The sequence below is a fragment of the Mycteria americana genome, chromosome Z (genome assembly GCF_035582795.1).
Source record: "Mycteria americana isolate JAX WOST 10 ecotype Jacksonville Zoo and Gardens chromosome Z, USCA_MyAme_1.0, whole genome shotgun sequence".
Taxonomy (NCBI): Eukaryota; Metazoa; Chordata; class Aves; order Ciconiiformes; family Ciconiidae; genus Mycteria; species Mycteria americana.
The window spans coordinates 78,869,130-78,883,264 of NC_134396.1; the positions used below are offsets into that span (position 1 = coordinate 78,869,130).

Below are 14,135 nucleotides of genomic sequence, written 5' to 3' on the forward strand. Positions count from 1 at the left end.
GAAGTTCTAATGGAGATGCCTTTGGCACCCTGGGAGATGATGCAAGCCCACCCGTACGTCTCAGTGGAAATGCCCAGCTGGCCATCAAGTGAAGAACCAGGAGCAGGGACCTCAGCCCTGGGATGCGGGACCAGCACCGAGCTGGGCAGCCGGGAACGGCCGAGTTACGACCCTTGTACTGCTCCCAGCCCTCCCCTTTCCTTCTGCATAAGGCTTTGTCTAAATTAAAAATATGACTATTTCCATACCTGTTCAACATCAAACTTTATAAACTTTTGCATATAGCTTTCAGGAAAATGTAAACGTGCTTCAGGACTAGGGCTGAAATAAAAAACTGTATGGAAATACACATGCTAAAGGAGGACTTGGAGTCCAGGAGCCAGAAGAGTCAGATCCAAGCTGTGCAGAGCCTACGGATAGCTACAGCTCTCGTAGCACTGACCTCTGGTGCAAATGCAGGCTAACCCTCAGGTGTAGAAGGTATTTTCTAATAGAAACCAATAGCTTAGTGCTTAAAAACTGACTTTTAACAGGGATGTACAGCAGCTTTCCACCTTTCAGGCAACTATAACTTATAGGATTGGTAACTTTTTAGGGTTTTAAAAAGAGCAGTGGGTTTGGGTTGTTTTTTTTTTCTGTTTGGGGAGGTGTTGTTTTGTTTTTCGTTTGATTTTTAGGGTTCTGGATCGAAATGACAGCCGGAAATGCATGGGCCTGTTAAGTATGTGGAAATCACACATCCTAAAACAGTTTATGGGCACGGTGAAATGTGAACAAGAATAAGGATGTCTGCTTGTAAAACCTTTATCCATCCATCAGTTTCGTATTTATAACCAACAATTAACTGTTGAGAGTGATGCAACCATCTCGTACCAACAGTTAGTGAGCAACAGATAAGCAATTTCTGTTGAAGAGAAAGCCCTGGCGATTCAGCTAACAGCCAGGCCTGAGGCAGTGCCGATGCCTCCTTCCCTGCCTGGCGGTGCGTGATTCGGCAGGGGAAAATCCCTGTGGCCTGTGACAGTTTCCCAGATGCTTAAATTTGCTGGATAATGAGGTGTTTTGCCAGGACTATGCTCTGCGCTTTGTAATAAAGCAGCACAGACAGGAGTCCAAAACTTAGAAGAGTGAGAAAAACAAGAAATGCCATTTAGCATATGAACGTTTTGCTCTTTTAGGTTGGAAAGTGGCCCCAGCACCAGAAGACGAGGAACATGGGTCATCGGCCAGCGTAGGAAAGGGAAGTGAAAGAGGCAGGATGTTAAACTTGAGGTAAAAAGAGGGGGAGCAGTTAGAAACAGAGGACAACCTGCAGGGGAAATACCTACGTACCTTTGCTTTCAGCTCTATCTGAAGCAGCACGCTTGCTCAAACAGGCCAGAACAAATCGCCTCCTGTTCGCTGGCGACCGTGTAAGGCGCGTCCGTCTCATTTCTCTTCCTGCACCTGACAGCGGCACTCTCGCCTGCGGCGTGAGCCACCGGCAGGGCGCTGCGGCGAGGCGATGTACCCCCAGCACGCCCCTCGCACACCAGCAGAACCCGCCCTGCGCTCCCACGGTAAAGCAGCAGTCCCCGCGGCAGCCTTCGTGGCACCGCTTCACTGCGGAGGCGTAGGAGGACCCCTTGCCCCCGGACAAGGAAAGACCAGAGAGTCTCAGCATTGCAAAGGTAACGTTTTATTGAACTTAAATTGATATAGAACAGAGGGGCAACAATGGCTCAAGTTCATTAACAAAACGCCCCAGGATGTTTCACGTACAGAGTCTTAATACAGTTTGTATGGAAACACTTGGAGAAGTTGTAAAATACTCTCACAGTCAGAAAGGGGGATTCACAGCCCTGTTTTAAGCCTTCACGTTCCCAAATGTTGTCTTCTCTTGATCAATTTCATACCCTTCCCCAAAGGCGGTTACGGAATTGCTGGCCGCATCCCTCCCCCATCAGGTACAGAAACAAATTATAGTAAACTTATGAAAAGAACTATACTTCACAGGAGCTACAGGTCTTTGCATGAATCAACATTTACGTATCTGAAGAGACTGGTTGTAACACTACTATTTTACAAAAGCTAACAAATGAGCAAAGTTACAACATCAACACTTTAACCCACTTCTTATTTAAAACTTGTTCAAGTAACTTGCCTCCAACACTTGTCTACATGTTTTACAAAACACTTCCAGAAGATTTGAATACTACTTTTTTTTTTTTGATAACTCACAAGGTGAACTGAAGATTTAAAAGCAGTCAAGTGAGCTGCTTCAAGTGACAGTTTAGAGCATATCTACAATTAAAAAAAAAAAAAAAAAAAGACTTTGGGCACAATATTTCCTCCCTCAAAACTCCAGCAAGATTGGAAACCAATCCTCCTAACCTGTGTTTTGTCAGCCAGCTGGGAAAGGGCTATTGCCTCCCTTTCGACCACGTATTTTTTTTATAAACTGTGGTGAGAGTCACAGTTTCCACAAAGGAGACATGCACAGTTGCCCCTTCTCTACATCAATCGTTTGCTTCGGATTTGTAGTAGTGTAACCCCAACCAAGATGCCACCAGGGGCAACGTTTGTTTCTCGGAGCGAGCAGGCCAGTTTTACAGGAAAGGCAGTCATACAGTCAGAGGCCCCGCTTCAGCAGGCTCTTAACATTTGCTGAACTGGAATGTCAACTCCAGGGAAACAAGAGATATGTAGATTTACAGCACTATTTTGCAATACATAGGCTGTGGGGTATACTTGCAAGGCTTCAGAAATGCTCAATGCAAATGGGCAAAACCTTCAATTAAGGCCTTTACAGTAGCTTGTCACATCTGATGATGGTATGCAGTGCTGGACCTCTGAAACAGCACTAACCTCCAGCTGCAACACATACACAGCCTGTAAACCAGAAGATGCATGCAAATACAGGTCACTGGCAAAAGGTGGGGGGAAAAAAAGAAAATCAATTAGCTGCACCGGGTCTCAGTTATACAGTGGCAGCACTATCAATGATTGCAACACATCAGGCAGTTGTAGCAGCATTATGCGTCCCGTAATGGCAGTTAACATCGGATCCAGGCACGCAGTTTAGATAAAGAGCACACAAGTGCAGAAATGGGTCCCAGTATCAGGAACTTCACATTATTTCAATCTGAACAGCCACTTTGTTTCCCGGTTGAAAGCTAACCGCCCAGTGCAGCTGCAGCAGAACCGCAGTGAATAGAACAGCCCCTGCACTTATACCTGGGCACTGATTGCTCAGGACCGAATTCAATCGTTAAACCCAGACGAGTGCAGCTCTTGATGGGGAGCAAGACATCTTCTCTTCATTTTGCCATTTGAAGTGTGGAGTTGAAAACAACTTACTAATAATCCAAGGGACCCAAAGTCCACCTGGTCCCAAGTAGGTAACACAAATACCACTGTCGCGCAATAGAAAGGGATGCACCTTGCTCGCTATCCCATCTTCATGAATGTAACCTCCCTGAACCCACAAATGTAAGGCAAAAATTCAGTTGCTCCCATTTACCTGAATGCATGTTTTCTGGCAATCAAACACTTTCTGGTTTACAGTGATACACAACAGGCTTTTTTCATGCTGGAGACAAAGTCTATTAGCAATACTACCAAAATTTTGGCAAAAAATCTGAAGTCAGATTTGTAAACATAATGCTTCCCTTTTCAATCGGCAGCATTTTGAAAAGACAAACACGGTAAGACACACAAAGATTTTGCTCAATTTTGACCACATAACCTATGTTTTCACATGATAAAGTAAGCAATGGTTTACATCAAAATAAACCAAAAAACTGCATGAAATGAATGTTTGTGCTGTTTGGTGATCACAGTATTTATAGTTAAATACATCTGTTCTTTGTTATATTCCTGGCACCCAGGACAAAAATCTTTAAATATATATTTCATGTAGGCAATAGCTTCTTTGCATATCTCTCTTCAAAAAATACTTTATAGTAGTATATAAATAGGTAACCTACATGTTTAATTTTATAATCTTGCCCAAAAACTATATATCTGTTTCATTTTTGTAAAGTATCAATCTCCCCAATATTATTAAAGCTGACAAACTATTGAAATGGAAATGCTCTCATGTTCCACAATAGAAGTAGCAATTTTATAAGAAAAACGTACAGCAACACTCGTCAGTTGTTTTAACCTGAGCGTCTGGCCTACTTAGAGTAGCAGCTTTTTTTTTTTTTCCTCATCACTCATGCTCACACCCACACATTCTTGCACACACACGGTACAAGCACACACTTCCAGACACTGGTAGGCCACGTAGTGCTTCCCAGGTGCTTCAGCAAAGTGGGAAGCAGTGTAGCTAATAATTTAACTACACTAAATATACACAAGCAAACACCTTAAGGCAATCACTGCAATGAGGGGTTTAAGTTGCAGATGTGAGATTCTCTTGTAACAAAACGGGCTGTATACAGCACATATACATGCCTCTTCAACCCTCCAAAACAATGTGATTTTTTTTTTTTTTAATTTTGTGCAAATTTCTAAACCTTCTACCATTTAAGGCAAAGAGTCTGCATTAACAAGAAAGGTCAGAAAACAGCCTTATACTTAGCCAAAAGCTTTTCAATCTGCTACAATATTTTCTTAAAATGTGCACAACTTCACAGTAGAGGTACTGGATCCCCAGCATCTACCGATAAAATTATTTCAATGGACAAACATAAATCTTGAAGAAAAGAAGGGACCAGAAAAAGCAGCTTCAAATATGCATATAAGCAACATCAACAACAACAAAAGTAGTTAACTTAAGTCTGCTAATATAATACTGAAACTTCTGTAATGCAAAAGTTTGATACTAATTTTTAGAATCTTAGAGGAACTAATCTTAAGTTTTAAATAAATAAGCTTCAGTTCATTCACATGTCCTCGTCAAAGCAGAAGACTAGTGCCATGACTCTGCTTGCCGTTGATCAAACTCCCCTATGAGTCTCTTAATATGAGACAGCTTCTTGTGGAGATACTCGCATCTATACTTCTCTTCATAGTAGCTGGGGCTAGACTGTAAAGATAAGATAAAAAGAAAATTAGGGCATGAAAACATTTCTGCAGAGTTTAATATTTCATGTCCTTCACTTTAAAATAGCCTTGAGCCAGTCTCAGTTATTACTACCTTCTACAAATCTGTTGTTACACATACCTGTTTTAGCTTTTGATACTCTTGTAAGACTTCCTCATGAAGGATCTTCAAGAAAAAACATGAAGACAATATGAAGGACATTTCACTACTACCAGAAAACCCAAGTTTAAGTAAAACACTAAAAATACACTCAGTTTTACTCAAGATACTTCATTTCAATGAGCCACACCACTCTCCTGCATTACAAAGATAAACCCTCAACCCCCCCCCCCCCCCGTATCACCCAAGATCTGCAATTAAACCTGTAAACAGGCAACTAAAGGAGCATGTGTTTGAAGACTCCCTTTGAGAAGTCGCTCATGCTGCTGTGTGTTCACAGAGAGCTCAGACAGGTGGAGTTTGAGGGCTGAACAACTTTTTGCAGGGTTTTGTCAAGCTACAAAAATCAGAGCTAGCCCATGCAGGGTCTAAGCACATAAGCAAATTCTGCTAGGCTTCCCTTTGTCTGATTGAGCAGTACCAGGGATTTTAAAATACTCCTTCTGCTCACAAATACATTTGTAATCTGGCCAAAAAACTAAATAAAAGCAATCAAAAATCCTCAGCATACACACAGAATTAAAGAATTCTGATATTGAACATGTGGAATTTGTATGTCCAAACCAGAGAAGTCCAGGCTGGAAAGTCAGAATATCAGGTTTTTAATACCCTTCTCTGCTAAAATCGTAGCTAGGATCAGCCACCTGGAAGATGAGTAACTTGTGGCTGTAGGTTTAGTTAAGTCTATAAAATCACAGGAAATAGAGGGTCAGGAAAGCTTTGGGATTATAGCCGCTGGTTTCCACACGCTTCCGCTCTTCTCCTCCATCTGTGTAAGAGCACCCCCTCACCTCACCAGGATGCTGAGGCGGTCAGCAAAGCCTGAACCAGTGTGGTACCTCCAGCTATGCAACCGGTTACTCAGCCTCAGACATTGAACCTGGGAAGTCTTTTAAACCACGTCAATATAACTTAACAGGTAAACATACTGAAGAGTCTGCCTGTGCTGAAAATGGGGACTTTCGGAAGGGATAAGAGGGAGATGAAACACAACCTTCACAGTTTTATCCTTCTTTACCTGATATTCTTTGGACCCTGGAGAAAGAAGCTTCCGTTGTGCATCAAGCTTCATGAATCTCCTGGTGATACTCTCTATCCGAGCATGCAAGTTCCGGTATTCATCATACTCTGCATTGAAGTCATCCTTGTAACTCTGGCGTTGCTCGTATGAGACTATAGCTATGTATTTCCTAATGGAAAAATAAGCACACATGCAATTTTACACCGAGAACATTTCATAGTGAGTATCAAGTGTAGACACCCAAGCTTTAACTCGGTTAACTATGTGACTGACTTTGCTTCTACATGTAAGCACATGTGCCCCAAGAGAATGCACTTAGGCAACTACAGAAATCTACCATATTTTTGTGACTGTTATGTGCTAATATTTTATTTTTTAGAGGTTTCATTCAGAAGCTGTGCAAAAAAAGCGTAGCATACTTGGAAAACAGTAGCAATCATTCAAATATAGAAGGACCAATAAACGCATCAGCTTCACTGAGAGAAGAGAAACTGCTAGATTATAATCTCTTTCTATGAAGGGACAGGTTAATTAAGTTATATTTACTTTTGAAAATTAATTTTCATTACATTTTTGGAATGGACTGCATTTATGGAGTTGGATGCAGTTTAGGTTTTTTGGCTATATTTGTGCCTATCTAACAGCAAAGCATGGTTAATGATAAAATTTGATTACTTTAGTGAACACCAGTTCCATTGTTGTCCATTCAACTAAGGCAGTTGCAATACAGCAACAGAAACAAACTGCAGAGAAGTCTGAAACTAAAAATAGTCCATCACTTCACCTCCTAGGGAGGGCAAAACCCATAAATGCTTAAAGCCACTGATGCGATTGAAGCTTTCTTCATTCCCCTCTCCCTGAAATCAACACAAGCGGATTTAACAAGGTCATTATAGAAATCCACGATGAAGTGGCAATGCAAGTAATAGACACCATTTCCCACCACTGTCACACCAATACCTCTGGTCCTCCTAGCCTAAAGACCTGGTTCTCTTTGGATGACACAGGCACCTCCGCATGGGGATGAATCCTCCAAACCACCCCTAGGTCAATTTTAACGAGCAGTAAAAATTTAACAAGAGGAAAGTCTGTACCAACACAGATGAGAACTTTTGTCGGTGATGTATCCCAGGCCAGATGCACCTGATTAGAGTACCAGACAGTTTTTAGAAGAAAACTAAAGATGCCCTTCAACATTTTGGGAGGTACCTGTGAAGCGATAGTGTGGAGTACTGGCTTATGCACAGTTACATCCCACAGCAAGAGTCCTAGCACAGGACAAGAGCCCAGCAAAGCACTCGCAATGTAAGTGTGTGGAGAGGGAAGAAATGAGAGTAGAAGTGGGGAGAAATGGGAATCTGTGTCGTTTTGCTAGCTTTTGCTTAAGCTTTGCTTAAAAAGCTTGAGTTCCTTTACTCTTATAATCTTTACATTAGGATGGAAAGTATCTTTATGCTAAAGCTCTGATTATACTCATGAATTATGTAGCACTTAGAGACAGGAAGAGAAGCTGGAATAAACTATCAAAGTCCTTTAAACTGCATCAAATTGCAGGTGCTCTGAGGTTTCAATCTTTCTGTAATCATCGGGCAGATGTCTGAAACAGCATGACCTAATTTTTTTCCAGGACACCATGGCCAGTAGATTATCTGTGAGATTGTTCCAGAGGTTGTTCCCTTCACAGAGAATTCTTCATGAAAGTTTTTACTCGCAATCAGAACTAAACCAACTTTATGAAACCTTGCATGAAGGCTTTTGTTTTGTTAAACTTTAGCAACAGCTATTGGCATCCAACTTAATATTAGATTACATCAAATAACCATATACCTTATTTCTCAGTATCACTGCTCTCAGCTCACTGGGAAGCAGACAGCAAAGAGCTGAATATGCCTGTTCTCACCCCACAGAGGTTGGGAATTAAATGTAGGTTTGAGTTCTCAGCCTAACATGCGAAGAACTAAACTGCGTCCCTGCAGGGCCAGATTTACTTTCAGTCTTTCCATGGAGCATCACTTACTGTATTAAATACGATGCAGGGTGTTACCATGCCATCTGCTTCAACGCAGGCGGAAGATGCACCAAAACTGAAGTGCTACGGGGAGGCCTGACCTCCCTTCCTGATGTTACTCCTCTGACAGAAGTTGGTGAACCTGGCAATTTGCACTGTTTTAACACTTCTCCCTCCCCTCTTGCACTGCAAATACAACAAGGGGGCTCAGCACCACTGCTGCAGCTGATGCTGCGCAATCGCACTGCTAGGAAGCGTCAGGCTCATCCTGGCTTTACCTATTGTGGTGCTCATTTCAGCTCTGGGCATTGAAGGGCCATCAAAACCTTCTCAAACTCATGCTTCGAACTGAGGAAAGAGCTTTAGATTGCTCCCCACTGTGCACACACCCCCCAAAAAAAAGCATTTTATTAGAAATTCAGGTTGCATAGACCAAGTTATTCCAGTTATTCCACTGCAGCCTCCTTGACTTTCACATTTTTTTAAAAAAGACCAACAATAAAACAGTGGGGAAAAAAGCCCAGACACTGGGCATTTGCAGAAGCTATTTCTGTTTTACAACAGTAGAGAAAAATCCTCCTGATAGAAAAGTTTTAATATTCTAAAAAAGTGTTTAGGCAACCAAATGATTCTGTTGTTACAGCTATTTAATTTTAAAGCAAGTTCTTTAATACTTGTCACAGACGAAAAACTTTTTTACATAGCAGGTCAATTTTAACTTTTGGGCATGTTAATCTGATGTGTGACAACTTGTTAAGGAGCTAAAATTAAACTTACTTATAAAATTAAACTGTAATTTTATAGACTGCCATATGCCAGTCATTGTAGATATGTAACATTTCACATGCAGTTTTAATGCATTTTTATGTTGCCTTGTAGTCAAAATTAAGCAGCTAAAATTTAAAATTTGAATTGAGGTTTTTCTATTTTCTCTAGCTCTTTGGTCTGCAGTTCTATGGTGAAATTGGATATTTTGCTGTAGCTTCAAGTTAGTCAGTGGCCATTTTACATCAAAGCTTTAGAAATAACTTTGATGGTTAACTCTTGTTAGCTCACATACAGGCTTTGTAATGCTAGACTTTAAAGCCTGCTATCTTCCCTCCCCACCTTTCCAGCTTAGATGCACTAAGCAGTGAAAACACAGGAAAGAAGTTCAAATTTACTTATTCAGTATTTTAGCATTCAGCTTTCCTCCTGTATTGCCTCACCTCTAAAAAGAAAACAGTGCACGTTCATATTCCTTTGTTATTGTGTTCTTGAAGAAGAACGAAATTAAATGTTTTAAGTTTTCTTCTGAAGTATATTAAAAATTCTTTTTAACAATTCTTTTCCCCTGCAATAATTAAGGGACAACCTCAGAGTTTAAAACTTGCAGGTACTCAAGTAAGGCAGCTGGGTGACTTAAAGGAACTTGTCATTACTCTAAAATTACATTTTGGCAAATTTTCAATTTTGTAGCTAAACAAGAGTTTTTATAGGTGATTTTTCAACTGCTTCAATGAGTGGCAAGAGACTCTTAATCGTTACTTTACTCACATGAAGTAGTCTGGTTGTTCACTTGTTGCTGAAAGATCTGTGGAGGCAGTGCAAGTTTCTTTAACTCCTACACAAAAGCAGAATTGTGTCACTTGTGATAAACAGATTTTTAATATAGCCAAACAACACCAACCTGATGGGCTTGAAGAAATTCTTTAGTTTTATTCTCACAGTAAATTACTTATCGAGCTTATTCTAAGTTAATAATAGGGCTCACACAACCTTCTCCACAGTATGCAGTCCCAGGGTTTAGAAAGAGGGCATGGCTACTTTATTCTACAGGTTCTGCACTACTCCAGTATTAACCCAAGGTCAGCTTTTCTTATTCGAAGACATGATGTGGTATCTGCACAGCAATTCAAGTTATGCAGCAACAGATGTAGCTGCACAAAAGAAGACAGCTTGAGATAGATAGATATATCTATCTCAATCAACATCCAGGTTCCAGCAAGAAATAGAGTAGAAAGCTGAAGTTCTTTACATGCCATGTTTTTATCCCTCCTTCCCTGCCAATTACAAATATCCAAAATTAGATTTAATTTCGGTGTTCTTCTAAGCAGGAAAGTCAATAGCATTGTATATGGGTTACTGGCATTCAGGCTTCAATAACCTGCAACAAAGACTTGCTCCTCATTAATGTGGCAATATGGGGTTTGAAAGTTATTTGCACTTGTAAATTGCTCTTTTGGTCTTTTAAACGGCATTATGAAAGCATGGTACGCTTAACCTCTAATCCCTCTTTTTAAAGGAATATTTCAAGAGCCCCCTATTTTTTTGATAAATAAGGAAAATAGCCACCATAAAGAAAAGTTAGCTGGAACAGGAAGGAACACTCAGTATCTTGGTAATCTCTCTCTGCTTTTCATTTGGGGTTTTATGGCAAGCTTAAAAAACACACAATCCTTTATATTATCTTACATTGCCCCTGTTGAAACACAGTATTTCTGCTAAAGCTCAGCCATTCTTGCCAACCTCTAAATTATCTGAGCTTTAAGTCATGGGGAGAGAAAAGAACTGTCATGTGATGTCCTACTCAATTCTTCTGCTTTTAATATTGAAATTATTAGGTGGTATAGAAGGATTATAAAAAGAAGTGTAAAAGTAAGAACAAAATTTGAGAGAAATGCAAACAGTAATATTCATTGTCACAGTATGTACAATACAACTTCTGTGAACAGTTTTGCTGCGAGCATTTAATTCCAAAAATTCAAGTGCATTTGTTGGCATGGCTGGGTCCATTTGAAAGCTTCAATGTAAGCACCAACCTGAAATGCAATACAGATTTTTCCTTCCCTAGCTGTTCAGAATTTTGTTACTGGCTTCTGGAGAAAGATGCTCACATGTTTATAAATTCAAGCATAAATATTTTCAAAGCAATCCCAAGCCCTGTGGGCACTGTGTAGTATGTCCAGGGTAAATGTGAAAAGACCATCTCAAAGCACCCCTATCTACAAGCACAACACCACTTCAAAGAGGCACCCTGCACACTCCAAAGAAGCCTCTGGGCTGTGATAGGAAAGGGCTAAACCTGACTTATAGTTTGCGAGTCAAACCTCTGAAATTAGACAACACACAGATTTAACAAAGAAACTGAACTCTGCCCTATTTTGCGTGTGTGCGTGCGTTAAGAAATCAAGTACTGTTTCTGTTTAACTTTTCACTGCCATTTTAAGTGTGTACCATTTCTACATCTTTTGAAGCCATAAGTTCTGCAGCCAAGACGGAGAGGTGCTTACAGCACAGTTCAAACCAAAATTCTAGTAAACCACAAGCCAGTTTATGTAGGTTTTGGACTTTCCACAAAAAAGGCAGAGTTCGATGAACCTTGTGTTGTGATACATGATGAAATCATTTATGTCTGATCTATGTGTTTCAGTAAACTACTATGCAATCAGTACATGTGACAGGTTTTTATTTTCAGCATGCAGACTTTAAAATTTGCTGATGGAAAAACTGGAGTAAGTTTCAGTAAACTGTTAGTTTACTGGAAATCAAGCAAAAATAAAAAATCCATTCCTTGTGTTTTTCTAGTACCTACCTCTTCCTTGTAACCAGTTTCTGCCCAACAGCAATCCATCTAAGATTTCTTTGTTCTAATGATTTTTGTACTACCGAGTGAGAATTCTTAAAAATGAACCTAATTTTAGCTAAGGTTCCAGCAGAACAAGTCCAGCTTCTGCTTTTTGTTGCTGTTTTAAACTAACAGTTACAATGTAATGCAATGGCAGAAAAAAAAAATACTGATTCTTCATAAACATAAAGTAGGGATAATGGCAAGGCACTTAATATACAGCAAGTGAAAAACCAGACCATTTGCATTTCCAGTCCCTGTTTTACTGGTCTCTTTTCACTAGGGTTACCCATATAATAGTTAGGAGAAGCAGTCTATTAATACCTTCATCTGAATCCAAATGGGAGGATTTTTTCGGCTTGGCAGTTTCTTCTTTTCTAAGGTCTTTCTCCTCCTCGCTCGCACTCAAAGTGTCCTGTGTTTCGCTTTTGTCCTTCTCATTATGCTCTTGTACCTTCTTGGCCTGTTGGTGCAACACAGCATGCTTCTCACCTGCGGGCTTGGGAGGCTCCACCTGCACAGCTGCCGGTGCTGGCATTCTCAAAGGAGTCCGAGAGGTATATTTTTGTTGCTGGTCCTCATAGACGCTACTGCTATTTTGACTGAAGCTGTCCACCGGCAGGTCTTGAGTCCCTCGCCCCTCAGGGGTGCTGGGGGAGCTGGTGCTGGCAGTTTGAGGAGGGTTGGAAGTGGGAAGGAGTGTGGGAGGCAGCAGCAGAGGAGCGGGAGTAGTGGCGGCTGCAGGGGGGGGCGGTGGCGGAGGGGCGGCAGCAGCTTTCTCACTGGAGGCAGGCAAGTGGCCACCGAACGGTGGCTGGATTCGACTGGTCAGGTGAGATATCCTCTGCTTTTTGTTCATCAGAGGATCGATAAAATCGCAATGCAAAGGCCGTTTCTGTAATAAATGAAAAAAAAATTTAAAAAAAAAAAACTCAGCAGAATTCAGTTTTGCTCCCATTCTGAAAAAGGAGCATTTCTGAACAGGCAACTGTTGAAAACACATCTTTCTTATCTAAAAATAGCTGTCAAACAAGGAACTACTGCAGCTACATCCATGGTTTATTTCATTCTTAGTTTCTAACCTTATGATTTAGCAAGTTGCTCTTCAAATCTACAGCTAAAAGGCTTTGGGAGAAGACGGTCTCTTCAGTAGCTCTATCAAAGGCCTCACCAACATGAGGAGGTCAGGTCAGTACTGTTTAGGTACCAATTTCAGTTCGGACATACCAGGTAAAGAGTTGGCTTTTGCTGTCACACAGCCAAGCGATTTACTAAAGCAGCCCCGAGAAGCATGCAGCATTGCGCTTAGCAGAGTGTGAGAAGTGCAAAGCTGCTAAGAATAGGTAAACCCTCCCGTTTTGCTACAGTTGTCGTTCCAGCTGTTTTCCAGCTGGAACGCTGGTTCACATCCTCATCTCTAGCAAGCATACACTGCTTCTGTTGATGTACAAGCAGTAGCTTGGACCAGGAGTGCCAGGCACGGCTCTGTGCCACCCTGTTGAAATAAACCCAGGTTCTGTGTGCACAGAGGCAGGTCCCTAGGACCTGCACCATTTCACCCTCTGACTGGAAGAAAGTCAGGGAAAAACAGAGGTGTGCTCTCCCTCCTCTGTTTAAACATAAACATCTCAGTTGTGAAAGACTTTCCATACTTCCCAGCTTAACTGCTGTATGCACACAAGCTCCTATGTTCTTCAGATTTCAATTCCACTTACTGAAGAGCAGTTTTAGTCACAGAAAGTATCAAACTCTTCCTTAAAGTAATGCCTTTTATGCAGATTTTTCCAAGCTTCTTCTAAAAGGCTTTGCATTGTCCTCTTGTATTGGTAAGAAGACAGGACATATGCATTTTAAGTCTGAAAAGGCTGGGGGAAGGCAGATGTACTACCTGCTGATTCAGATCTGCTTCTTCACACCTGGGCTACCCTAAATCAAAATGGGTGCTTAAATGATGCCTATAGGAAAAAAAATAAAATTCCTCCAAGTGGATCACTACTGTAATTTGTCCTTGTTCTAGACTTTCCTAAGCTTTATATTTAAACAGTAGCACAAGGATGTTTGTGCATATTTCATGTATTATAACTACCATATCACAAAGAACCTTGGACACATGCAAGCATGTAACAAATATATACGTATCTTGTCTTTAGAAGACCTTCCTATGCACCAAGATAAAAGAGTTATGTGGCAATACTAAACAGCTTTAAGTATTTAACCAGAAAGTACAGGGTTGTGTAACAATAATGGGTAACCAAGAAGTTCAGCAGGCAAGTCTAAACTCTACAGGTGAGTTTACGCTTCTGTACGG

General features: G+C 40.9%; 1 protein-coding gene across 3 annotated transcripts in view; it reads right to left on the reverse strand.

Moving 5' to 3' along the window:
• Positions 1–1,663: 1,663 nt before the first annotated feature.
• The window catches only part of ELL2 (elongation factor for RNA polymerase II 2), a 44,755-nt gene continuing 32,283 nt past the window's right edge, over positions 1,664–14,135 (reverse strand). For all 3 annotated transcript variants that reach the window (XM_075527207.1, XM_075527208.1, XM_075527210.1), the window contains 5 exons: positions 12,152–12,722; positions 9,757–9,823; positions 6,210–6,381; positions 5,153–5,197; positions 1,664–5,014 (listed from right to left, as the gene is read on the reverse strand). In XM_075527207.1, the coding sequence (XP_075383322.1) occupies positions 4,898–5,014; positions 5,153–5,197; positions 6,210–6,381; positions 9,757–9,823; positions 12,152–12,722 (972 nt within the window). In that variant the 3' untranslated portion in view covers positions 1,664–4,897. The remainder of the gene's footprint in view (positions 5,015–5,152; positions 5,198–6,209; positions 6,382–9,756; positions 9,824–12,151; positions 12,723–14,135) is intronic.